The sequence below is a fragment of the Furipterus horrens genome, unplaced genomic scaffold (assembly GCF_987537825.1).
Source record: "Furipterus horrens unplaced genomic scaffold, mFurHor1.1.pri manual_scaffold_2, whole genome shotgun sequence".
Classification (NCBI taxonomy): domain Eukaryota; kingdom Metazoa; phylum Chordata; class Mammalia; order Chiroptera; family Furipteridae; genus Furipterus; species Furipterus horrens.
Genome location: NW_028327172.1, coordinates 172,371,993 through 172,398,593, shown reverse-complemented (window position 1 = coordinate 172,398,593; position 26,601 = coordinate 172,371,993). Strand labels below are relative to the sequence as shown.

At 37.6% G+C, this 26,601-nt stretch overlaps 1 protein-coding gene and 1 pseudogene across 1 annotated transcript in view; one reads left to right on the top strand and one right to left on the bottom strand.

Annotated features, from left to right (window-relative positions):
- ADAMTS3 (ADAM metallopeptidase with thrombospondin type 1 motif 3) overlaps positions 1-26,601 on the bottom strand; it is a 236,137-nt gene that overhangs the window by 187,826 nt on the left and 21,710 nt on the right. The window contains exon 3 of the mRNA XM_090268112.1: positions 26,032-26,438. Coding sequence (XP_090124238.1) covers positions 26,032-26,438 — 407 coding nt within the window. The remainder of the gene's footprint in view (positions 1-26,031; positions 26,439-26,601) is intronic.
- LOC150019997 (U6 spliceosomal RNA) lies at positions 1,358-1,445 on the top strand (annotated as a pseudogene).

Here is a 26,601-nt window from a genome sequence, read left to right as displayed (position 1 = left end):
AAATCCTTTTGTTTCTATAAACTTCCTACTCTTGTGTTTCCTTTCTTTTGTTCAGCTATCTCTTTCTGTCTCTTCCTCTGGCTCTCCTATTCTTCTTGCTCCCTAAATATATGTATTCTCTGAATATGGGGAGGGGGCAAAGGGTTCTTGGGGAATCCCTATAGCTGCTGTTCAAATTTCAGTTGTCCCATCTAGACATCCTCAACTCTATCCACTGTCCCAGCCTCAGTTACTCCCTTTATGCCCACATATTCCAAATTTCTCTACCTGGCCATGTATCTCTCCAGAGTTCCCACAACTCCTTGCTCTTTGGTAAACATCTCTATCTGCACATCCTATTGGCAATTCACATCCAATGTGTCTTAGAGAGAATTTATCAAATGTTTTTCTTCTGTTCTGTTTTCCATATTTCCCGGTCATCCCAAAATCTCTTCCCTCTCCATCCATACCAGATGCCAAGTTGTAGGAATCCCACTCAATAATGTTACATAATCTCTTCCTTTTCACTCTGTCCACAGCTACTTCTCTAGTTTCTAATTGTTCCTAGCGTTGCATTGTACTGCATTGGATTGCTGTATTGTACCTACTGCAGTAGCCTCTAAATTGCTCCACCACTTCCCCTCCACTTGTTTCACTCCCCACCATGTAACCTATTTCCTTAACCTTCTTGAGTATAATTCCAACCAGAACACTCTTGTTCATATTACCACTCAGCAGCTCTCTACATGTTCTCTGATGAAGCCAACTAGTTTTCACTATCCTCCTCCCTTTCCCATACTTGCCATGTCCATGTTTTTATTTTTATATCTTCCTCCACACGGACTGGCATTCTCTCTCTTCCTGATCTCTGTATGCTTAAATATTAAATATTCTTTAAGACTCTAGTCTCTGAAGTCTGCCTTGGGCTCCAGGATTGGAGTCATCATTCTTTCCTTTGCATGTCCAACCCTCTCTCTCCTTCCATCCATCCCATTCTTTTTCTCCCTTCTCCCTTCTCTTTTCTCTCCTCTCCTCACTTCTTCTCTCCCCTCCTCTCCCTCCTCTCCCCTCCCCTGCCCTTCTCTCTCTTTCTCTTTCTCTCATTTTCATTGGTACAACAGTTATTTTTATAACCCCTATGTTGTCAGATCTTACCCACCTATGGGCACAGATGGGTCTAATTTAAATGCCACCAACTCTTGGACCTGTTGATATCATTCCTAGGTCCAGATAAATTTCCAGGAAACTTCAAGGCATGCTCCCCATATACTCACAAACAAAGCTTCTCTCACTGTAGTTTTTATTTAGATGTCCTCCTATACTTCCATGTGGCTCAGACATAAATCTATTGAGAACTAGAGCAATAGAAAAATACAGAGTGCTCATTTTGGCAGCACATATATTAGAAACTAACATGGTCCCTACACAAGGATGACATGCAAATTTGTGAAGTGTTCTTTATTTAAAAAGAAAAACATAAAAAACAACAATCACATGGTCAGAATTGCTCTGCCCTGCAATGGCCAAGACCAAGTCAAGCTCAGAATAGCTGAATTCTTCTTCCCTGGGGCAAGCTCTCTCTCAGGAAGCTCATCAGATTTTCATGCAATAGGTTTCTCCTGAGTTTACCCAGTCAGTCTTCCTGCTGTGTCCCACATTTGTCTGTGCCTCTGCCCAGATTCAAACCATAGTCACTGTTCTTTACTTTACTGTAAACTCTCAAACACCCATGTTTAAATAATCTATATCCTCACCAAAACATTTAACAGTTTCTGACACAAAATCAGCCCTTAATGGAAAAATAAGATAAAATTAACAAATAGTCAAAATTAATGACTATTTAACAACATATCAAAATTAATCCAAATATTTATAATCTTTATGAATGACAATGCAGGCCTTAACTATTTAAGCCGAGGTCTATACAGTAATCAACCTCTCTTCTCTATTTTTCCAGTACTCACATTCCCTTAAAATAGCAAGTATCTTTTGAAATCATTTTCAAAAAGAAGTTGGCACCTAGTTTCCAGGGTTGTTATTAGGATTAAATAACATAGTACACATAAAGTACTTAGCAGAGTCTCTGGCATGGAATCAGTATGCAACAAATGTTAGTTTATATCATTCTTGTTGTGAAAGCTAGATTTACTTGCAATTGTTTCAGAACAAATTCTACAAAGAAACATCCTCAAAAGTGACTATTTCTTAAATTATACAAACAATATCCAAAATACTGCACATTGCCTACAGTTTATGTTAAGTCCTTTTTGTCAGTAATCTTTTCTATTTAAATTGAAGTTATTCATAGTAGCTTTTCATTATCTACCTCCATTATTATGATAAAGAGTAGTTACCAGAAAAATCAAGCTATAGTAATCACATACAAATGAATGCTTTCAGTAAGTAAACAAACTGTTTTCAACAAATTTCCAGGTTATTAACTACAGCATTGCTCTACCTAGATCTCTGAAATAAGGTCAGACTATCTAGATTTCTATTTGAGATGGCCCTAAATCTTCCCACGAATACACAGAGCTTCAATGTCCCTTTCACCAAAAGGGAATGAAAACTCAAAAATTTTAAGTAAAAACATGGGAGACTCTATAGAAAGGAAGCTTAAGTGAGATGGCAGGTTAAACTGCTGGAACCAATACAATAAAAGACCCCATGGGAAGGACATTTCACAATCAAAGAGGAAATGGTACATCCTTTCTCCTACACACAAATCTATGATTGGAAAAAAAGACTGAAAACCTTTCCTCCCACCACTGACCTTCTAAGGAGGTGTGGTGGGCCAAACTTCATCCTCAACAGTCACTACAGATTCTGATCTTTTTAACACCTGGTCCAGTTTGCAAAGTCACTACACAAAAGTTAACCCAGTTAGTTTTCCTCCATTCAACTTACATTTTAATTCCATGAAATTTCCTCTCTCTCTTAGAACAGATTGAGCAGCACCTCCTACATTGTCCTGGTTATAACCCTCATGAGATGATAGAACTCTGGAATGTTAAGGAGACTTTCACAGAATACCAAAGATTAGTTGAGACTCAGTGGCCAGAAACAGAGAGGGAACCAAAGTTACCTACTAAATCTGTGACTCATATCAAGTACTGTGATAAGAAAAGACTTATCCTCTGAAATTAGATCATTCTCATTACTAACTTTAGAATAAGTACAGAATGATTATACTTATTAAATTGAACATTTAAGTCTCCTCCACACTGGTTCTTCTGTATTCCATCACTATGTATTATGTTAACAGTTTTCTTGAAAAGTCGTATAGGAATGAATCATAACCAATAAAAAAAGAACAGTCTTCATTTCTGACTGTGTTAAAAATGTTAAAACATTTTTAAAAGGTTAAAATCATTATAAAAGTTAACATTAAGTTCAAAGTTAAAAAAAAGAAAGAACAAACTCTCTAAGGCTGAGCAAATAGCAAAGTGAGCTAGTTTCCTAACACTAGAAATTGGTTTAAAGGATTGTTTTAAGTCTTAAAAATATAAAAATCTCAACCATAACTCCACCAGATTAAAAAATAATAATATAGTCTTACTTATTTTCAGACAGGACTGTTCTATGAATGAGAAAGGATAATGATACCTGAGTTTAATGACCTAATTTTTTAAATTTCATAGGAGTTTTGAGCATAACCCAATAATCTTGCATATAACAAAGGGCAAACACTCGACTATTGTAAAAGTTAAATAAGAAAAAATGTAGACAGAGTGTACATTCAATCTATATCTGATGCATGCATTAAAGAAAAAACTTTCTATTTCCAATAAATTTAAAGGCAATTTATTTACAACTTCATGAAGGTAACATAGGTTCAGAGTAATAATTCCTTCTATTTTCCTGAAAAGTACAGTTTCTACAGTTCTTATTTGTTTATACAATCAACATTAAAAAAACAACACCTGAGAACAATGTTATCCTATATATTTTACAAGCATTTTGTTTTCCAGTATAGTGAAAACAAATTAAACCAAACAGTAAAATTATATGCAACTGCCTTTCAAATTCATATAAAAATTACTATCTAACTTGTGTAAGGTAATATCTGAAGAAATTCTACATATTATATTAACTCTGTGTCAGGGCACATCAGAGAAGGAAAACTCTGACTCCAAAAAACCTCCGCTGCCTTGCGGCATACCTCTTCAGGGGAAAGGCTAAGGGAGTAAACCCCGACAGAAAATCCGGAGCCGGAGTCCCTAAGGCGGTTTGACGTTGTAGTCAACACCGGCAACTCCTGCGGCGCACCTGAAGCCAAGCTGTATTGACTCCGTCTTTCCCTTGGACCCTTCAGCTGCGAGGAGAGGGGGGGTCTGCTGCATGGGCAACAGCAGACCCTCCATATCACCCTGCCCAGGCTCTGTAGCTTCAGCTTCACTAGAGAGGACACTCCAGCGTCATCGCAAGATGTCGATTTAACACGGGAGGAGACAGATACCGTGTCACTCCCGAGTCGGACTGCACGGCCATTCTCGGTGGTGCAGATAGACTCTTAAGAAGCTACACCATTGTCTCTCGAGATGGACGGCTGCCGACGATATTAACTTTTAATTAGGTTTTAAATGTGAGGAATCAATATTGAAATCTTTAAAACAATTTTCAAAATAATTGTATGACATCCCTATTGCCTGTTTTAAAAATTAGTGAAAATATCAATATGCAACCCACTCAAAAGTGACTCATTCTGACATTGAATCGCCTCCATGCATAATCTGAACAGTATCTCTTAACATACAACCAGATTATAATGAGGTCATATTAAAAGACAAAAATAACATAAAAATGTAACTTGTAAATGCCAAGCTTGAGTTGTCAAATACAGTTTCTTGATCAAGATTTGATTATTGAGTCTATAAGAAGGGTATATAATTGTTATATTAGTCCTATTGAGAGAAAAATAACTTGCCTTTAAAGATTTGACGTATCTTGTTTTTCCATTGTCAGGAACTACAATGTATAACCTAATGTACTTCCTTTTAAGCTTTAACTGCCCAAATCTTTAGAGCAATCTGTATTTCCCAAGTGTTTAATCTTGTTCAGTTCATATGCTTGAAAATATTGCTTTTAGCTTTCTTCACCTGGTCTTTTTGTAATCTTTCCTTAAATGACTTAGCTGTCACCATCCTAACATGAGATTTCCTCAAGTCCTTTCAAAAGTAATTAAAAGGGGGAGACTGAGAGACAGAGACAGAGACAGAGAGAGAGAGAGAGAGAGAGAGAGAGAGAGAGAGAGAGAGAGAAGGAAGAAGGAAGGGAAGGGAGGAGGGTAGGAAGAATGAAGACAGAAAGGTATGCAGATACTTACACACACCTGATTCTCAGAATTGTCAGAGATATGCTGTTCTGTTTGTGGAAACTAGGTAAGTGCATGTTGACAATGTCCTATGATTTTTAAAGTCAAGGCAATCACAATGCTATATAGTTAATAAACTAAAAAATTGAGTATATCAAAAAAGAACAATTATCTCTATTGAATATTTATTATGTCCCAGGACCTGTACTGAATGCTTACATGGATTATTTATTGCTCACAATAACTTATGAAACTGGTTTTATTATTATTAAATTATTATTCATTAGCACCATTTTAGTAATGAGAAAATGAGACTTAAAGTGGTTTTACACCTAGTAGGTGATGAACCTAAGAGTCATACCACTAACTCCAGAGTCTGTGCTCTTAACCAGTATGCTCTCTTCATTGTTATTAAAGAAAATGTGTGTGTTAGTCTGATATATCTTTTCTGAAGGACATTAACTGGCTTATGAGAACTTATGCTTCAAGAGAAGTAGGCAGAGGGCAGGCCAGTTCAAATAAAATTCTGAAATAGGTTATAATTTCATATTGCCAAAACAAGCATTTGAGTAATCTGAGAAGGGAAATACTGAATTGGACTGAGTAGAAAGTCCTGTGAATTCAGAACCAGGTGCTATAAAGGATAAATGTTGGACACAGGGCTGTGAACCCTGTGTTACAGTTCCTTTTCTGATAATCAGAAACGTCTGCCATGGATTTCATCCCTCAGCTTCTCTGGGCATCAGTTTCCTCATCCATAAAACAACGGGAATGATGCAACAACAGCCAAGGACCCTATAGCACTATGACTAATACCCTGGGGGGAACACACAGACCTTTATATGCCCCTACTAGGTGTCCTCACAGTATCTACTCCATTATATGGAGAGTCAAAACAGAGCCATAGGACCCCACTCCTCTATGGTCAGAGTGAATGCTTCTCATTAGAGAGATCCCACTTCGCTGAGAACTATTCCATGCTAGGCAGTCCTAGATAAGCATGTGGCTCAGTAAGGGACCCAGAAGTAAGCAGTGACCAGCTATTCTGTCTACTAAGAAGTGCTTCACCACCCCGATATAACCGAGAAAAAATTCTGTCCTCAAATTTCTTCTTGAAATCCCACCAATTATGAGAGGCATCTGAAGTAAAAAAATAAAAGGACCAGTGAGGCAGTTAGGGTAGCTCAGACAAGAAGCTGCTTGGTGTGTAAGTTCATCACCTTGATAGAAATGACACCTAAAGGAACTTAAGGAATAAGTCTGCTGATTTTCTTTGGGCCTCGCCCTCCAAAGAAAGAGAAATGGGCAAAGTCAAGATGAGGATTAAGTGAAACTGTGACAAACAGGAAATGTGGAGCCTTTTTCTTTTCCTCCTCTCCTTCCTGCTGGTCTGTTTCCCAGGCATTGCCCGATTCTTCATACCTGTCCTGATGTATGCTTCATGTTCACAGTCCACCTTAACTCTCCTTTCTCCAGCTCTTCAGTGTCCTTCGAGGGGCAAGCTTGCTCAATTGCTAATGTGACTGGACCTCAGCGAAAAACTCCTAACTAGAGAAGTATGATATTTGCATGTTTTAAGAGTGGAAATTCCAGGTAAAACTATCAGCTGGAGTGGGATGGAACTTTATGATCCCTTAATTCATCCCTGTGTACCTGTGGATAGCACAAATCAAACTCTTCTCTGAGAGTACCTGGAGGGGAGTGTGGGAGGGGGCCAGCGAGGTATTACAGAAGAAAGGAAGAGGGTGGGATTAGCCAGCACCAGCCTCCCAGGGCTCTGCCCCAAGCAGGAGGTTGCTGCACTGCTACATCTCTTCCCTGCACTGGTGGCCAGGCTGCTGGCCAATTAGCTAACCCCTTCCCTGGCCTCACTCAGACAGCACAGGGGCATTGTCTCTGCAACCCTGGCCCCAAGGTAACCCTAGCTGTCTTGAGAAATGTTGGCAGAGAGAGTCTAGGGTGTGCTATTTAAAGCTATAAGCAGGGACTGTGGATGGAGATGAGCTGCTTTAGTAACAGAGGATAATGCCAGACAGAAGATTTTCACTTACCCTAATGAAATTCACTCACCTGCTGCAGTTAAGCACCTAAATCTGATAGAAAACAGCTCAGTTCTGTTTATTAAATACTGGTATTCACCTATCTATCCCATCCGGCAAATTCTTCATAGTTATATTGCTTGGTTTCAAATTATTATATTTGATTTCCAGCCTCAAAATATACTAATTACACACACACACACACACACACACATTATATATACATACACCTATATACTCACATGGACGATTCTATATACACATACACCTTTTTATACATATGTATATAGATAGGAAATACATTTATAAATAGAGATTCATATATGTGTCTATGGTTGAATTCAAGGGGCACAAGCTATCTGAAATATTAGGAATGCCCTCTGTGAACAGTCAAAAACACAGATTCTGAAAGCAGGTATTGAGTCTTGTGTAAAACACAGGACAAGATACTCCTCTGGATTTCTAATCCATAAATGGGAACTGTTGTCAGGATTAAGATAATTCCCTTAAAGGACAGGTCTGTGCCTCACATTATAGTCAGTGCTCATAAATTTTAACTAGTATTAGTATTATGATGAAACATCTATGGTCACTCAGGAGGACCACAGTGACAGATTCATTTTCTTCTGGAAGTCAAATTGTAGCTCAGCCAACCCTGCTAGTCTTACCCTCTGTTCTCCTTGTCCTCTTTAATCATAAAATGTTGCTCAACAAGAACCTTACCTAGGGAACACCTATTCATCCTTAAAAAGTCATCTCAAGTACCATTTCCTCAGGGAACCTTTCCTACTCCTAGCTTAGGTCAGAGGACTTTGTTACCTATTTCATAAAACAATTCCCCCTTCCTTTATAGCTGTTATGCCAGTTTATTCTTATTTACACAGTTGGGTGACTTTTTTTTATCCTCATCTGAAGACATTTTTTTCATTGCTATTTAGAGACAGAGGAAGGGGAGAGAGAGTAAGAAAGAGAGAGAGAGAGAGAGAGAGAGAGAGAGCATGGTTGCCTGCAGTAGGCTCCAGACCAGAATTGACCTGCAACCCAGGCAAGTGTCCTGACCAGAATTGAATTGAATCTGCAACCTTCCAGTGCATGGGACTATGCTCCAATCACCCACCAGGGCTGAATGCCTTTTTAGAAGTAATATCTGCATTTCCCACCCTATCTAAACTCCACAGGGGCAAATACTATGCCTGCTTTTGTGTTGCATCTCCAGCACTGAAAGTAGCATTGCAGTAGATTCTCAATAAATACATATTGTGTGAATGCTGGACTCGGCCAAATTCTATCCTGACATCAATTAATCAATTTATTTCCTCCTAAGAAGCAGAAAGAAAAATTATTCATTCACAGGAATATAAGGAATCCTGGGAGTTACCAAGGGACACAAAGTTGGAAAGACCAGTACTTGTCTAAAAGAAGTCAAACAATCTAATAAACTAAAGGGTTGTGGCTTTCTGTACTTGGCTTGAGAAACTTTTTAACACCAAGAAGAAACCACAGAAAGAAATGACAGGTTATAAGACAGAGTTCTAGGTACCAAAGGGGAAGGAAGAAGAGGAATTTTGCGGAGAAGAAGGAATTATTCAATGAAGGTTCATGAAACTTGGAAGCTGAGAGTCAGCAGATTATCAATGGAATTTATGTGTTTTCATTCTTTCAGTAACTCACTAGATATTGATTGTGCACCTACCTTATATCAGGCATGGTACTTGGTATTGTGGAGACAAGAGTAAGCATTACAGACACAGTTTCAACTCTCATGGAATTTCCAGTTTAACATGGGAAAAAAGTCTTTAAACAAAAATTTATGTGATCAGGGCTGAGAAAAAAACTACAGGTTACTATAGTAACAACCTTGACTGGAAAGTCAATACATAAGCATATTTTCTTTTCTTCCAAGGAATTAATCCAAAGTATAATATTTTATAATGTCTTTAAAACTATATTTTAAGCAACAGGAAGTCATGCTGACTTGTATCTGTTTCTGTTGCCTAATAGGAGTAAATTAATTTAAGAGACACCCTATATCTCTACTATGGTCTTAAACTCAAGTGTGGCTTTGGGTCAAGATGATGTTGTCTCTTTACTCATATATGAAAAAAAGAGGAGATGGAAAAATGAGAGGAGAAAAAGCTTAGTTATAAAAACCACAGCATTAAAACACTATTCCTATTTATGGAGTTGATTTAGATGAATTCTTAGGAAACAGACTTGTAAGTTCATAGCACTCCCTCCACTCGTGAAACCTAAGGATATCGAAAAACATCAAAGAAAAGTCTATAATCCATCTTTCAAAAATGACAATTAATTCTGTGTTCCAATATTCATACCATTCAGTCTGTCAATATTAATTTATGGATGACATATTTTATGCCAACATTGTTGAAAACCCAGGGGAAAGAGTTCTTGTCCTTAATAGAGACCTCCATGCCTCCCCCAAACAATAAATGTAAAAAATAAATTTGATAAATTGGAAATTCCAATAATGGCTACAAATAAGATTTAAAACACTGACATAGTACAGAGTAACTAGGGTTTTAGCTAGAATGACCTGGAAAATCCTTATTCAGAAAATGGAATTTCAGTCAACACCCAAATGATGAGTAAGAACCTCTATTTAAATATCTAGAAAAGAACATCCTCAGAAGTCTTAAAAACAACAAACACAGCATTCTCAAAAGTCCAGAAACAGGAAAAATTTGGATTACTGGAAAGACAAAAGGAAGACCAAACTGGCTGAAAATCGTGAATAAGGGGATGATATCAGAGAAGGGTGCTAAGACCAGATCTTGTAGAACAATGGTTCTCAAAGTGTAGTGTGACCTGGGAACTTGTTAGAAATACAAATGTTCAGGCCCCTCTGCAGACCTACTGAGTCAGAAACCCAAAACGATGCCCAGAAATCTGCTTTCACAAACCCGCTATGGGAATCTCATGCACTCTAAATTTAGAGGCCTCTTGGAGACAATGATTCTCAATTCTAGATGCATATTAGAACCATCTGGAGCAGCATGTATCTACTGACGCTGAGCCTTACCCCAGACCAAATGAGTCTGTATTTGTAGGATTGGGGTGCAGGCAGCTATACATTTTTTAAGAGCTCTTTAGGTGATTATGACACACAATGATGATTGGAACTAGTGACATAAGGGTCTTAAAAGTCATGGTAAAATTGTACTAGAAAGTGACTGAGGACTTTTAAATAGAGATAAGGTCATCAAATTTAGAAAGGTCACTTCGGCTTCTGTGTGAAAGATGGAGCGAGTCAAAAATGGACCCCCTCCCCACAAAAAACAAAACAAAACAGGAGGTCACTGCAGTATCCAGGAAAGAAATGAGGGTTTATACCAAAGTAGTAGCTTTGAAGATGTAATAAGTACATTCAGAACATATTTTATAGAAAAACCTCAAGACATTTATGGATTTTATGGGAGAGTTGAGAAAAAAAGAGAAATCTAGCATAAGCCTAGGTTTTGGCCTGAGAAACAGTGCCCAAACTTCTTTTTGGAGGAAATTGTGCAGGGGTGACTAGGAAGGGTTAATTTTTGGCCCAATTAAATCTGAGATGATTACTAGATATCCAAACAGAAAATCTGAGTAGGCAGCAGGAGACACAGAGAAGTCTGGAGCTGGGAGGAAGAGTCAGGGCCAGACAGAGAGAGTCATCACTGCATAGATGGTATTTGAAGCAATAAAAGTAGATGAGATCATTGAGGTTGAAAGTATAGATACAGAAGAGGGCGGGCCATGCACAGAGCTGGCACATGGACAGACTACAGGGTTGACTCATGGGAGCCGAAGGAGCATGACGGTCCCAGATTGTTAAAGCACAGGACAAGTGAAGATCTCAAGGCCTCTGTGTTGTCCATGGCATAGCCCCAAACCAGTTCTTGAAAGCAAAGTGATTTTAGAAATTCGAGAGCACGCCTAAGTGACTAGTGGCTACCAAATAATTTAACATGCCTATTATCCACTTCAAAGTTTGTTCTACCATCAGGAAATCTTTATATGGATGAAAAGAGGAATCTGAGGATCAGACATATTATGTGGCACGTCCAAGTTCACACAGTTTCTGTATTCTGCCAGAACTTGGCCTGGGAAGATGGCACTCACTGGGAGCTTCCAAGGAACATGCATGCTCCAGGCAAGGAAACCAAGGGAGGAAGTTGTAGTTGTGCACAGTTAATCCAATCTGGGACTGACAGGTGCTGAGTCAAACTGGCTGGGATTATGACTGGGCAGTGGATAAGGGCCAAGGCTGTATTCCACACCACAAAAATAAAATAAAATAAAATAAAGCTGAAATTCCTTACCAGAGAAAGCTGGTCAGCTGGGAAAAGTCAGTATCGAGAATCATTGCACACAAACAAGAAACAGACAGTAGAGTTTTGAAGTCTGGCACTAACTGAGAATTTGTTAAAAATTTACATTTTCAGGCCCTCCCCACAGACCTAAATAAGAAATTCTATCAATCCTTATTCTAACAAGCCCTTCAGGAGACCTTGATGCCCACTAAGGTTAGAGGCCCCTTGGTGAGAACAATAATTTTCAACTTCAGTAGCATATTCCTCAGATATATCATTTGAGGAACTCTGCCTGGGAAATGGCTGCATCTGTTGAGCTGGCACTACATTCTTATGGTGAGGTAAACTGTCACTTCCCTTACAGCAAATCCAAGGAACAGTCTTCTCTCTCTTTCTGTGTATATGTATGTATGTCTCTCTCTACACACACACACACCATATATATATATATATATATATATATATATATATATATTTTTTTTTTTTTTCCATGTATTGCTTAACAACAGAGATCCATTCTGAGAAACACAGAGTTAGGCAATTTGTCATCATGTGATCAGAGAATGTACTTACACACATCTAGGTGATGCAGCCTATTAAACATCTGTGCTACATGGTCTATATACCCTATGATACTACATGCTATATATCTCACATATATACACACACAAACCTATAGAGCATGTTACTATACAAAGCAACATGAGAGTAAATCAAGCACAAGGGAAAAGGACACAATCCAAAGACTTAGTAAACACGAGATGTGTGAAGCTGCTGTTGTCCTAACAGGTCATTCTGTTTTACAGCAAACTTTTTTATAAGTAAAAGGAGTGCTCACTAAAATAATAATAAAAAGTATAGCAGAATGAACACATAGGCAAGTAACACAGTTATTATCAAGTATTATGTACTGTGCATAATTGTAAGTGCTATACTTTTATAAGACTGGCAGCACAGGTTTGTTTACATCAGCATCACCCCAAACACATGAGTAATGCATCATGCTGCTATGTTACCACGGCTACAGCATTGCTAGGTGATAGGAATTTTATAGTTTCATTATAATCTTATGGGACCACCATTCTCTGTGCGGTCCATCAATGACCAAAACCTCATTATGCAGTGCATGATTGTATACACATATATGTGTGTGTAAATATATTTCCCTTTACATGGTTATTTCCACATTTCATTAGAAGTCAAGCTGAAATGTCTCCCAAAACTTTAACAGCAGTTAAGATTCTTTGGAGCCTTCAAGAACACGGCATTTGTAGTAAGTGGATTAAATATAAATTTTAAATATGGAAAAAACATTATTAGAAAGCAACCACGTCTCAAAATTTGGAAAAGTAACATTCACACATGACATTTCCACTTGACACCATAATTAATGAATAATGGTCAGTGTAATGCTTTGATTTCTTCCTTGGGCAGAAATGCACCGTCCATAAAAACAAATAGAACATGAACTTAGTTATAGAGTCATATAACATCAGTCCTAGAATCTCAGGAAGCTTATAGTTAACAATTTCCTAATTTTATATCCCTGGGACCACAGGAACCAGTGGACGTAGTAACAAAGATATGGAATGACAGTTACTGTGTCATAAGGCTGAACAAAATGATACGTCTCTGAATAATTCAATCAGTGTAGAGGAAGAGTAATTTTTACTCATTGGGAACTTTGATCAACAATTTTCTATGTTTTTAAAATTATTAACAGCTAGGTAAAATGATTTGTTACTTAAGAAATATTTTGTCTAGCTTACAAAATATTTCATAATATAAGGTCCAACAGGTGGAACGATAAGAACCACTGATCTAATTCTAACCCCTAATTTTTAAGTATGGGAAAGAGTAAGAAGGTAGTTCTATAAATATAGCCCAAATGTAAAAACATCCTCACAGATTAACATATTTGTAAAGTATTTTCAAGCACAGTATATAAAGAGTCCCCTCTTTGAAAACTGTAGATCAATGGTAGGGTATAGGACCAATATGGTGCTGAGTCTTCCCTCATTAAAGCTAAGTCTGGCACCATAGTTGAAGCCAAAGTGGCATGCAGCTGACCAAACAGAAACAGGTATCTCACAGTGACTTAATTTTATCTGAACCCACATCACTATGCTTGGTCTGCTTTCTTGTCCTGGCAGCCAGTTAATACCATCCTCAGAGCCAGGTATGCAAAATAAAGAACTATATGAAGCCAGGCAGGAAAGCATGAAATACTGGCACCCTCTAAGCAAGATCAAGTATCCTGCAAGCCCAAAGGAAGTATTGCCCCAAGATTCGAATCACTATGTTAAAAGCATAGTGTTTCACAGATAATGCTAAGTAAAATGTTTCCCACTGTGTTTGGTTGCTAACATTTGCAGAATCTCTCACTAAGTGCTGTTCTTTGCTTTCTCATGGGCTTCACATGCTCAGACTGGGTCCCGCTATGTTCATATGACACCCCAGCTTCTAATACACAGTCCTCTCAATGCTATAAAGAATTTCACTTCGGGACATGGCCAGACAAAAGTAGACCTTCCAGAAATCTCATACATTTTAAATTGGGATTGGAAAGTCCTACAAGGTAATCAAAAGAAAAAAAAAAAATCACCAAGACCAGTTTGATAATGCCATTTAATTTCAAAAATGCATTTTCTGGTAGTCAGAGCTAAGGACCCACCATTCCACCTTTATCTCCATCCCCCTCAACTGCCTACACAGTTGCAGAAAATGCATACTCCTTGCAGTACGTTTTTTACCACGGAAGACTCCAGACTGAAAAAAAAAAAAAGGGATATAAGACAGCATTATTAACCACCATCATCTAATGAAAGAGATAAGAAATGAACAAGGTTGGGAAGACTCTGAACAGGGTATACAATCTAATGTCATAAAACTCTTTTTCACTAACCCCAAAATGTCTCACTCTGAGATTCATAATTTAAAATCTTTGATCAAATGAAAAGCCTGAGAGGAATGCTAAAATTGTGACTTATATGTCTGGATGTCTGGTTAATTCCATTCTAGCCAGGATTTGGCATTATCACACTAATAAAGGGAAATGTTTCCTAAAAATGAAGTAGTTTGTCACGCGGTGCACTGAATGATTGAGTTTCCATTGTGTAAAACCTAACTACTGTAACAATAACAACAGGGCAATCATTGTCACTCTATCTTTGTCAACTCCGACGACTCTGATAAGTGGAACACAATATTTTCACTTCATATTTCTAAGTAGAACCTAAAAAAGAGCTTTGTATGTGGCAGAGCTCTATATAAATAAGATGGAAAGTAGTGCATTTCCCATGCTTAGGCATCTTCAGCGCAGGGGCTGGAATATCCCACAGAGAAGATGGTGATTGAGGAGCTCTGTATCAGGTGCAAAAGGTGATCTGAGAATTACAGGAGTTTCACCAAGGTATTCCCTTCAGAGAAAACTGTATTTTCCACAAGTTAGGTCACAGGCTAGATTGAGTAACCGCAGTATTTCTTACTTCGCAAACTTAATCATCATCATTAGTAGTAGTAATCACAAAATCTTAAGGGCCAATAATAATAGACAAAAAAAAAAAAAAAGAAAGTACTGCAGTAACAATCACATATTTCCCAGGACCCAGGCTGTGTGAAAGATGCATTAACATTCTTGGTAAGGCCTTGGCCTGACAAGCATTACTTTCTCCATTTTGCCATTTACCAAAGGAAAGAGAGTTCCAAAAGGTTAAATTATAAGACACAAGACTGGTAGGTGGTGGAAGTGGAACTGGAGTCCAGGTTTATCTGATTTTAAACCAACACCATGCCTGCTCCCTACATGAACCATTCCCCTCAACCATTTTAGAAAAATTTTGACTCCTAAAACAGTAGTACTTACATTTTTCCAAAGTGAACTCTTCCAAAATATTCTAACTCAAGAGTTTGGTCACTATCCCACCTCATTGGAATTTATTGATTGTTCTCACTACAGAACTCCAAGTTTAGTATCTTCTAAATATTTTAGAAAAGCAGGCTATAACAATTTAGATAACACCTTACAAAACCTAACAGGCTATATAATATCCTTTTCAAAAATATTACTAACTCTGGAATTAGATGTCAGTGCCATTACATATCTCAGTTTTTTAAATCAATAAAGTAAAATTTTCAGAAATTTATTATTATAATGATGGAAGAATTGAACCAGTTTATCAAAGGACTTACACATCAGAGTAAGTCTAAGGATAACCTCTTGATACATTTAGTGTAGTTTAGTATTGCTCAAAAATTAATCAACTCCTTTGAAAATAAATATTTGAAAAACATACCAAGTGTTTAAAATTTCTTGTTTTAGAGACAGAGAATTAAAGTCTAACTGCCTTAATAAATAGTACAATTGATGTTGTGAGCCCCATTTTGTTTCTTGCAATTTCACTGTTATAAACTGATAATGGTAAATTAAAAATCTCCCCTTTCAATTTTATTTCTGAATAATCTCTATATATCTAACAGTATTATAATCATACAAATTAATTCATGACATGGCCTCCTTCTCAATGAACCACTGTGAGGAGCATTTTTTGGTAGCTTGGGGTAATAAAACCACCATGTGCTTTGTTGTCAATAGATCCACCTGCCAGTCTAGCTCTGCCACCAACTCCATGACCTAACAACAAATTCTGTCCTTTGTCCTTGAATCACAGTATTAAATTAAACATTGATATGCTCTGGCTTTTCTTACATTTTTAAAAAGATTTTATTTATTTTTAGAGAGAGGGTAAGGGAGGGAGAAATAAGAGAAGGCGAGAAACATCTATGTACGACACATACATCTATCTGTCGCCTCCGCACACCCCCAACTGGGGACCTGGCCTACAACCCGGGCATGTGTCCTGACTGGGAATCAAACCAGTGACCTTTCTGTTCACAGGCCGTACTTCAATCCACAAGGCACACCAGTCAGGACTTCCCTTTTTCTGTGGTTTTCCATATATTTGTGTGTGTGTGTGTGTTTGTATAAATACATATGTACAAAAGTATGTATATGTATTTCCATATATACACATACAAATAGCTATACATAGTATAGATACTACAAATGACATTATAAATGAGGACTTAATATCAAAATCAACTCACTTATCATAGGGTTATTTTTGTTTGGGAGTTAAGCTGATTAAATTACTCTTTATGCTCTACTTTTTACTTTCTACATAGCACGGCATTGTAAACAAAAATCACTAACATGACATTAAGAGTACTCCTTGGAGACTATAAAGAAGTAAGAGATATGAACATACAGTAAATATAGGAAGAAAGTGAGAAAAAACATTTAAAATGAAAGAAACTATATCCATAGAAAGAGGTTTACTAAATGGGCATTTAATTGATCTAACATGAAAGGCTGAAGGACTTAGGTAGCAGAAGAAGAAGTCAAGTTTTCAAAATCAAATTTCATAATCATCTCAGATAAAGTTTGGGGGACACATGCTAGGGAAAAAGTTACTGAAGATAAACCTGTCTAAACTCCAGAGAAAAAGTCCTTATAACATCAGAGTAATTTTTCCAGGAGTAAATGCAACATAATCAAAAACCAGGAATCCTCATGCTCATCTCCTTCTGAACACTCATGCAAGCCTGTCAGCACCAACCACGCTTTCATCAGCCTGTTTCTTTCTTTTGCTCCTTTTTGTATATTTGGCCCTATATTCTGTTAAATATTACCCAAGACTTCTTTGGCTCTCCAGTGTATTCATCATATGTTAGAAAGTTCATGAAATCAGCCTCACCCCATTTTCTCCCCATTCTCATGGCCATCACATGTGGACCCCCACCCAACTCCCCTCCTTTCCTCAGAGGCTCCTTATCATCATCATCCCATTCCATTCATTCCATGCCATCATCAGTGATTATTTTAACAAAAATATATTTTTAGTAATCTGGTATCACAAATATTGCTTCCTCCAGGAAGCCTTCTACCACCCTTCCAGGCACAAATACTCTCCTTATCATCCAGCTTTCACCTTTTATCTACTCTAGTCTTACAGCATTTAAAACATTCTGCCTTGTACATTCATTCTGCTTCTGCTATCTTGATTCCGTCACTCTTGGAAGACAAAGATTACACCTGACTTCCCTTGTTATTTTTTAAATATACTTTATTGACTATGCTGTTACAGTTGTCCCAATTTCTTTTCCCTTTGTTCCCCTCCACCCAGTGACACCGCTCCCTCCAGTTGTCCTGCCCCCCCGTCCATGCCCATTGGTTGTGCATATAGTTCTTCTCAACCTCTTCCTGTCTACTCCACTCCCTCCTACTATGCTTCTTAATTCCTGTACCATCTCCCTCCCTTTCCCCCCTTCCACGTCCTCACTGGCCTCCCCCCAAAATGTTCCCCATACATACAATTCTTTTCCCACTCTCGTTGCCTACTTAGTTTGCCTTTGTTTCAGTTCCCTAGCTTCTGTTGTTGGTTGTTGTGATACAGTTTTCATTTTAAGGTTCATAGTTTTGATCCTCTTTCTCCTAAACAAGTCCCTTTAACATTTCATATAACAGTAGTTTGGATCTGATGAACTCCTTCAGTTTTACTTTGTCCTGGAAGCACTTTCTCTGCCCTTTTATTCTGAATGACAGCTTCGCTGGATAGTTAATCGTGGTTGTAGGTTTTTGCTTTTCATTACTTTGAATATTTCTTGCCAGTCCCGCCTTGCCTGAAGAGTTTCTTTTGAGAAATCAGCTGATAGTCTAATTGGGACCCCTTTGTACATAATTCTCTTCTTCTATCTTGCTGCTTTTAAGATTCTCTCTTTATCCTTAATTTTTAACATTTTGATTATAATGTGTGTTGGTGTGGTTCTCCCTGGGTCCTGTTTTTTTGGAACTCTCTGTGCTTCCTGGACCTGGAAGTCTATTTCCTTCCCCAAGTTAGGGAAGTTCTGCTTCATTGTTTTTTCACATAATTTTTCAATTTCTAGTTCTTCTTCTTCACCTTCTGGTAACCCTATGATTTGGATGTTTTCTCACTTATAGTTGTTCCATAGGTTTCTGAGCCTCTCTTCATTTTTCTCACTTTTTGTTTCCTCTTTTTGCACTGGTTGACTGTTTGTTCCTTCCTTATGTTCCACTTTGTTGATTTGATCCCTGGTTTTCTTGCCCTCACCACTAGTTTCGTATGTGTTTTTGTTCCTTTCAGCAGGACTAGCCTTCATTCCTTCCCTGTCTTGTTTAAGATCTGCTGTTAGGTCTGTAAGCATTTGTATAATCAGAGCTCTGAACTAAGCCGCAGAAAGGTTTCCTATCTGCTGCTTCATTAGATGAGATATTAGCTGTCTGGTCAGCTGTGTCACTGGGATCTCTATCATGATCTGTGCCATCCTGGCAGTTTTGTGTTTACCTTTGCTTCCTGGGCAGGGCTGTCACACCTTCTATGCTATAGGGGTGGAGCTCCATGCACTCATCACAACCGGGCAACCCTTCTCATCACACTGAGGCATTTTTTGTGGGGGTGGAGGTCCAAGATGGCTTTCTGCTATTCACTGTCTTCTGAGAGACCGGCAGAGTCCTCCTCCATCCCCATCCCCTCCGGGCCTCACAGTCCAAGGCAATGGAGGTCTGCCTTCTCTGGCTTTGGAATCGCAAGCTGGCAGGTCTGGTCTGCAGCCAGGGGTGCTCCCCAGGTGCTCCTCACCTCCCCTTAAATATGGGTGTCCATGCTTACCGCCGTCCTGCCACCATCACTGCTGGTGCTGCTGCAGCTGCCAACACAGCTTAATCTTTCCGCCCGGCTTCGCCCCTCCTCTCCATCCGGACAAGCACCACTTCTTTATAACTTCATACATTGGACTTCCATTTATTTTCTGGAACTTCTGGTTATTTCTTGTTTTGCAGTAATTGTATTCCTTCTTAGTTGTGTAGGGAGACAGAGTGTGTCAATCTAGGCCTCCATCTTGGCCGGAAGTCCTGACTTCCCTTACTATTTACCACAGCAATCAGTATAGCATTTTACATATCCTAATACTTCAAAATGCTTTATTAAGTGATCAGTATTCCTAGAAGCAAAGGGTATTAGATTGAATGAATAAAAGTTTTTTTGCAGCTGAGAACTTTGAGGCTGGGTTTAATTAGCAGGGGTGGGGTCTGAGTAGAGGTAGGTAAAGGCGGAAAGAGTAGGGACAACTGTAATAGCATAAACAATTAAAAAATAAAAAGTTTTTAAAAAAGAACTCCATGACCTCAGAGCATGTTTATGCACAAGAGCATCATATCAATAACTCACTGTACTTTTGTTCTTGTCTTAATAGTTTATCCAGAATATATTTAAAATATGCTCAGCACTATTTTCACAGTTCTTAAAGCATTTCTTGAGTATCTTTAAAAATAAGTATTAGTGTTGTAATAAAATCATGGTTGTCATGGCATTGAGGAGAATAGGAAGCATTACTTCCCAGGCCAACAATGGTAAGAAAAAGCCCTTACCCTCCTCTTTTAGTCTCTGTTTTCCATGTCTGTGCAAAGAAAGACTTGCAACACATATTAATTTTTTTCCCAATTATTAACTCACCTTTAAACTTAATTTAAAAATTTACTATACCAAAGTTAGAGAAGATAATGGGAAATAAATCAAATTGATGTAAATCAAATATGCAATGAATAGGCAGTACTCATAAACAAATATGAATAATTTACATTAACTACAAAATAAGTATTAAAAATATTTTCAAAATTTAAAAAATACTTTTAACATTTTCTTCACTTCCTGCTTTATTCCATGCTCACAGCTTTGGCTATTTTTTTTATAAGACCAACTAAGTCATGCAAGAGAAATACAGCCAAAATATCTGGAATAAGCTAGAGATAGGCTTATGAAAATTAGATATGAAACGTGAAAATGATCAAAGACTATGCCAAACCTTCGCTCTTCACCCCCTATAAGCCCAAACTGGCAGCCTATCTATTTGAGAAAGAAGGCAGGTGGGAGATGTATCCAACAGCCCATACCTAGCATGGGAAGGTACAGTAATTAGATAAATACTGTCAGCTCCCATAAGGCAACAGCTTGTCCAAATCTCAGGAAAGAAGCCATGAGGTCTTTCACAAACTGGTTCTCTCAGACTAATGAACAGAGAGGACACTCACTCATTCTTCATTTTGAAAGGGTCTGATGCCTGATGCTTTTTCCCTACTACTTCTAGAAATTAAAGGGTATTAGGGCTTTGAGCTTCTCCTAATCCTACATTGCTAAAATTGTCTGGTGTAGGTGCCCAGAGCTGAAAGAAGTTTTCACTAGTTCCTCAGAACTTCACGGCCTCCTAAATCAGCATGTAAACCATGAAGACACAGATTTCCCTTTTGTACCATCAGTAAAATTCATGACACCTTCCATAGACAGAAGTAAAAAGGTAGGAAGGGACTGGCTGTTAGCAACCAGATTCTTCTCATAAAAGCAGATGTTCAAATGTCAACATCTAAAGATCAGCCCTGGAAAACCCTCTTTTCTAAATCTATTATAAATAGCTACAGACTTGTATCTATTTTTAAACATTTCATTTGCCAGACTGAGCTGCATTTACAATCACTGGTCAAATGTTCTCAATCCCAGGTACACTATCTCATAATACTTTTTTAAATATACTCTTTGAAAAGTGCCTATACAGCTAGACTCATTGAAATAGGCATGACAAGAACATGTTTTAGAAGGGACAAAATTCCAAAGTAAAAGTCTTAAGGCAGGGAAATCTTAAGGTTATTTCCTTTCTAAGTTAGCAGTAGTCCACAAGACCTCATTTGGCCATGTCCCAAATCTAAAAAGCATAAAATGCCTCCAGTAATAACTGGATGTGACTAGCGTATATTTTAGGGAAAAAAAGGTTCTGTTTGTGTTTCCCAAATTGTTAATCTCAAGCTTCCAAGATGTCCTACCCTAACAGTGAAGATCCCTGTTAGATGCCCCAGGAGATCTATGAGTGATCTAGAGTGAGAACACGGCAGGAGAAAGAGAAACTAGGAGGAAGAACATCTCCCATCTGTTTTAATCAGGGCTTTATTGCATTTATTCATTTTGCATGTTATTTTATTAGATAACCCATAGTGATTTCATTGGATGAAAGAATTCCAAATGTTAAAAAAAATTTTTGAAAACTTCTGTCCTAGATAAACTCCCTTAATCAACCCAAGAGGAAATGACTGAACTGGATAACCCAAAAGAGCAATTTACCAGTCAATTCTTCTAATTCCAGCTGTTTTCTCTAATGATAATCCAGGACAATTAACAAAGGAATATTGTTATAGCAAGCCTAGGAAAATCCAGTTTCCTTATGTTATGAAATACATGACATAGAGCCTACTAACCAAACAATCCTTTACTTTGGCAAATTTATAGACCACAAAATATGATTGTGAACTGCTGCCACTCGCAAGGGAGATTTAATGGTGTTACAGAGCAAATGCCAGGGCTCTGTGGAATAAAGAAATCTATTTTCAGCTGGAATTCTCAGCCAGAAGTTTCTTAACACTGAGAAGAGCGTGAAATGCCTGCCATCAATCACCATGACTCCTGACCATTGGACTCTCACCTCAAAGATGCAGAAGCAGAGAGCTAAAGCATGTCAATGCCCTCTAGCCAAAACCACCAGGAGCACACCTGCAGTTGACAAGCTGGGTTTATTACAAATTGCATGGAGGGAGAATGCACACCAGAGGGAACTATTAGCATCTCAGTAATAAAGTGTTAGGGGAAGAAAAAAAACTATTAACAGGATTTAGGCTTTGGTTGGGTGATTTGGGGAAGTGTCTAGAGAAGCAGAGCTTTGTTCTAGATTGGATACTGTCAGAAAGCAGGGACGAGTCTATGACTTAATATCTCAATAATGCTTACCTATAATTGAGATCAACAAGAGCAAGAATAAAGTTGTAAATGGTAAAGAATTAGCAGTCACTCATAAATGGTACTCTTGGCAAAGGCTAGGAAAGGGTCACGCTAGACAGGAACAGATATTGTTCATGGCCACATAAGGTGGGAATCATCATCAATTCCTTTGTGCAGAAGACTTTGATGTTGGTTTCAGAAACCCAAAGAATAATAATTTAATTATTAAGTATGTCTATGTTTAGATCACATTCTAGACCATGGCTCTGGAAATACCACTCAAGGAATTTTTCTGTCCTCTCCAATACATTAAAGTACTTTTCCTGTGATCACTTCACAGTTACCTGGAATAGGGAGACTGGGCCTATTTCAGTCAAGTTTCTGATGTCCAGAAGGGTAAACAGCTAAAAGTCACTGCTTGTTTTTCAAACTGCTGTGGTGAATAAACAGTTTCTTTTCTCCCCAATTGTAAGACACAATGAAAACTAATTAGTATAAAAAATAAAATAAAATAAAAAATACAAGAAACAAAATCACAGCCCAATTTTTTAAGTTTAATCTTTACTGTATTTTTTCATTACCATTTAGTCCCTTTTAAGCCCCCCTCCACCCAGCAATCACCACACTACTATCCATGTCCATGAGTCCTTTTTCCGTTTTTGCTCAATCCTTCCACCCCTTAACCTCCTGCTCCCCCTACTAGCTGTCATCTGCTCTCCATCTATGAGTTTGTCTCTGCTTTGCTTGTTAGTTCAGTTTGTTCATTAGATTCCACATATGAATGAAATCATATGGTATTTGTCTTTCTCTGACTGACTCATTTCACTTAGCATAATGATTTCCAGGTCCATCCATACTGTTACAAAGGGTAAAATTTTCTTCTTTTTTATGGCCAAGTAGAATTCCATTGTGTGAATGTCCTGTAGTTGTTTTATCCACTTATCTACTGATGGACACTGGGGCTACTTCCATATCTTGGTGATTGTAAATATTGCTGCAATGAACATAGGGCTACTTATGCTCTTTCGAATTAATGTTTTGGGTTCCTTTGGATATATTCCCAGAAGTGGGATCACTGAGTCAAAAGGCAGATCCATTTTTTTTTTATTATTATTAGAACCAATACAAATACAATAACTGTCAAATGCTATAAAAGTTTCTATATATAGTCTTGCTTTCTGTATGTATCTTGACAGAAATCTGAGTCAGTGGACATACTCTGAGTAGGACTTTTTAAAAAAATTAAAGCATTCTGCTTAATAAAAATTAAATCTGTCTCAGAGTATTGTCCATTTCAAAGTCACATAGCACAAAGTCACATAGTTGATCTGCTCTCCCTGCCCCTGCTTCTCCCCCTGCCATCATCTTCTGTCTTCCTCCATAGCTACTGTGAGCTGGAAATGTGAGAAAAGGCTTGCATTTCCACACACCCTCAGAGTCAGCACTGCCTGCTATAGGCCAGACCTACCCGTTTGCGGGATCAAGTTGAAGACCTGGGTCACTTTTCTCTGGGTGGAAACTGTTCCATTCATAAAAATCTCTCTACAAAATAGTCCCTTTAACCACAGTGTTTAAGTTAAACATATATATGTATATACACATATAAGCATGCATATGTATTGTTAAATATTTTGATACTTAAACTTTGTGGCATATTAAATATCTTTGAGTTCCATGAGCATGGTAACCATGATTACTCCCTTCAGTATTTCACAATGCCTGGAATAGTGCTTGGCCTTTAACTGGCTTCCTACAAAAAACTTTTTAATTAATTGATTGATTAGATCAACAAATGGAAAAAATGAATACCTATAGTGTACACTAGTAGTATACTATATACACATATGCATACAGACAGATATACTATATCTATATGTACATGATGTCAACAGTGAATACCATCTTTTAAATGAGAAATTAAACAAACCTAGTAATTTCAGTCACAATTTCTATTTATTTTTCTCTTTTTTATCACAGTGTTATTGCCCAGGATTTCTGAATCCATAATTACATAATCTCACATGTACAGTAAAAATAAAATAACTGTACTGCTAAATCAGGTTTAAAAATCACTGTGATAATCCATCATAAAATTTCCTTGCTTTTTGCCTTCCTAAAACTGATTTTTAAGCCAATATCCCAAGTTTCAAGTCTTAGCTGAGGAGATAAAAAGCACATGATATTTTTCACACTTACAATCTAAAAAATAATGATGAATTAGCTTTCTAATCAATATATTTTACTTAAAGATTTTATAAAACATTATCTTTTCTAGAACTTATTTCCACTTCTATCTTTGAAGTACTAAATCAAGCTCTCTCAGTGAGTATTTTAAATCTCAATGATTTAGTTAATTCAGGTCTAGTCAACCTTTATGTAGAATAAGAAGAATTGGAGAGATCCCTTATGTCTTCAAACCCCAGAACATGGTCTAACCCCAAATATGAGGGTATGGATCCTAAACTAATGGAATCTAACTTGGAGAGTCAGACCTGTTACACATAATCTATTCAGTTTTCTGTGCTGCTTTTAAAATTATACAGAATATCATGGGGTGGTACAAAACTAAAAAGTAAAGCCTGAAACAAGGAACTCAACAGCATTTGATAAAACATATGGTATCCTAACTCCTTTGAGTTGGTCTTAGGCATAAGGAGGACAATGGCAGAATATTCATAGTACTGAAGGAGGACCAGCCAAGGTAGAATAATTGCAAGCAGGAATGTAAGGAATATTTTGAGAACTCTTGAAGCAGTGCTAAAACAAAGAGAATAGCTCTGAACTCCCAAGAAACAGCAGCCTGGCAACCACAGAAAGGAAAAATGGTTGCTCATTTTACACAAAGACTTAAAAGTCAATTGTGGATGGAAAAGGCATAAACATTGACACACTTTTCAAATAACATATAGAGATACAAAACAAATAAAAATATTTCACATTTGCAGAGTGTGTAAAGAAGGGTTAGTTACTATGGGACTCAGCCATAAAGTTGAAGAGCAATATATGGGTATTTTACTTGAAGATAAAGGAAAAAATGAATCAAAGTCACCATACAGAGACAACTACATCTCAAGTTCATAAAGTAATGCTATTTGAACAAATTCTGACATAAGATCTGCTCATTTCCCATTTTAGCATTCTGTGGGGAAGCAAAAGAATGCTTTCAAAATACTTTAAGAAGATATCAAAACTTTCCACAAAAGAAGTGTAATACTATCATTTTGGAGGAATTTAAGTTTCTTTAGAAACCTTTCAGAATGCTTTGAGAGAAATAAGAAAATAATATTCCCCAGTGTAACACAAGTAAAATTATAAGGAAAAAAAAAAAAAAAAACCATTAAAATAGCTGTCTTTTATTTCTTGGAATAATGTTGTCTTCATGTGAAAATTAAGCCAAAGCACACATCTTTGACAGTAAAATGCTTTCTACTGCTTCTTCTTAAATTTAAAATATAATAATGAGGCTTCTTTCCACCTCTACCTTCCAAACCATGCTAAAGCCTTGCCACACTCCTAAATGCCTGCAAACAAATACACACAAAGGGAATGAGTCTTACCAGACCATCACAGTTGTTAATGGCAACAGAGGTTCCTGGAATGTCCATGATGTCACCGATGTAAGCACAGTTAGTCTGCAAAGGCTCTGTTTTCCAGATTCTTTCAGAAGCACTTCCTGGTTGATGATCATTAATGGGGCTGGATATATTCCCAGGCACTGGAGATGTTTCATGCCATTCCACAATAGCCCCAGGAGCTATGAGCTGGGTGTTGGGCTTTAGTCGCAGATGAAAATCTCTTCCAAATGCTGTGATGTTAAAGAACAATTGCTCTGAGTTGGAAGACACGTCCCTTGTTGATCTCTTTTTGTGATTTGCAGAAAGAATATGGGAAAGATAGTGTCCTTTTCGATTTGTGCTCACTGGGGTCACCAGCTCATACTCTTTCTGTCTCTTTGTTGGTGAATCTGTGAAGGGACAAACAGAATTGTAGGACCTTGTGCGACAAGAGGACACAGCATAGGCATGAAGTGCCCACTCACAAGACTGCACCTCAGCTTGCATAATAAGTGTATTTCTGAATCATCTCATAAATATTACATTTTGACAAGTCAAATAATTTTGCAAATG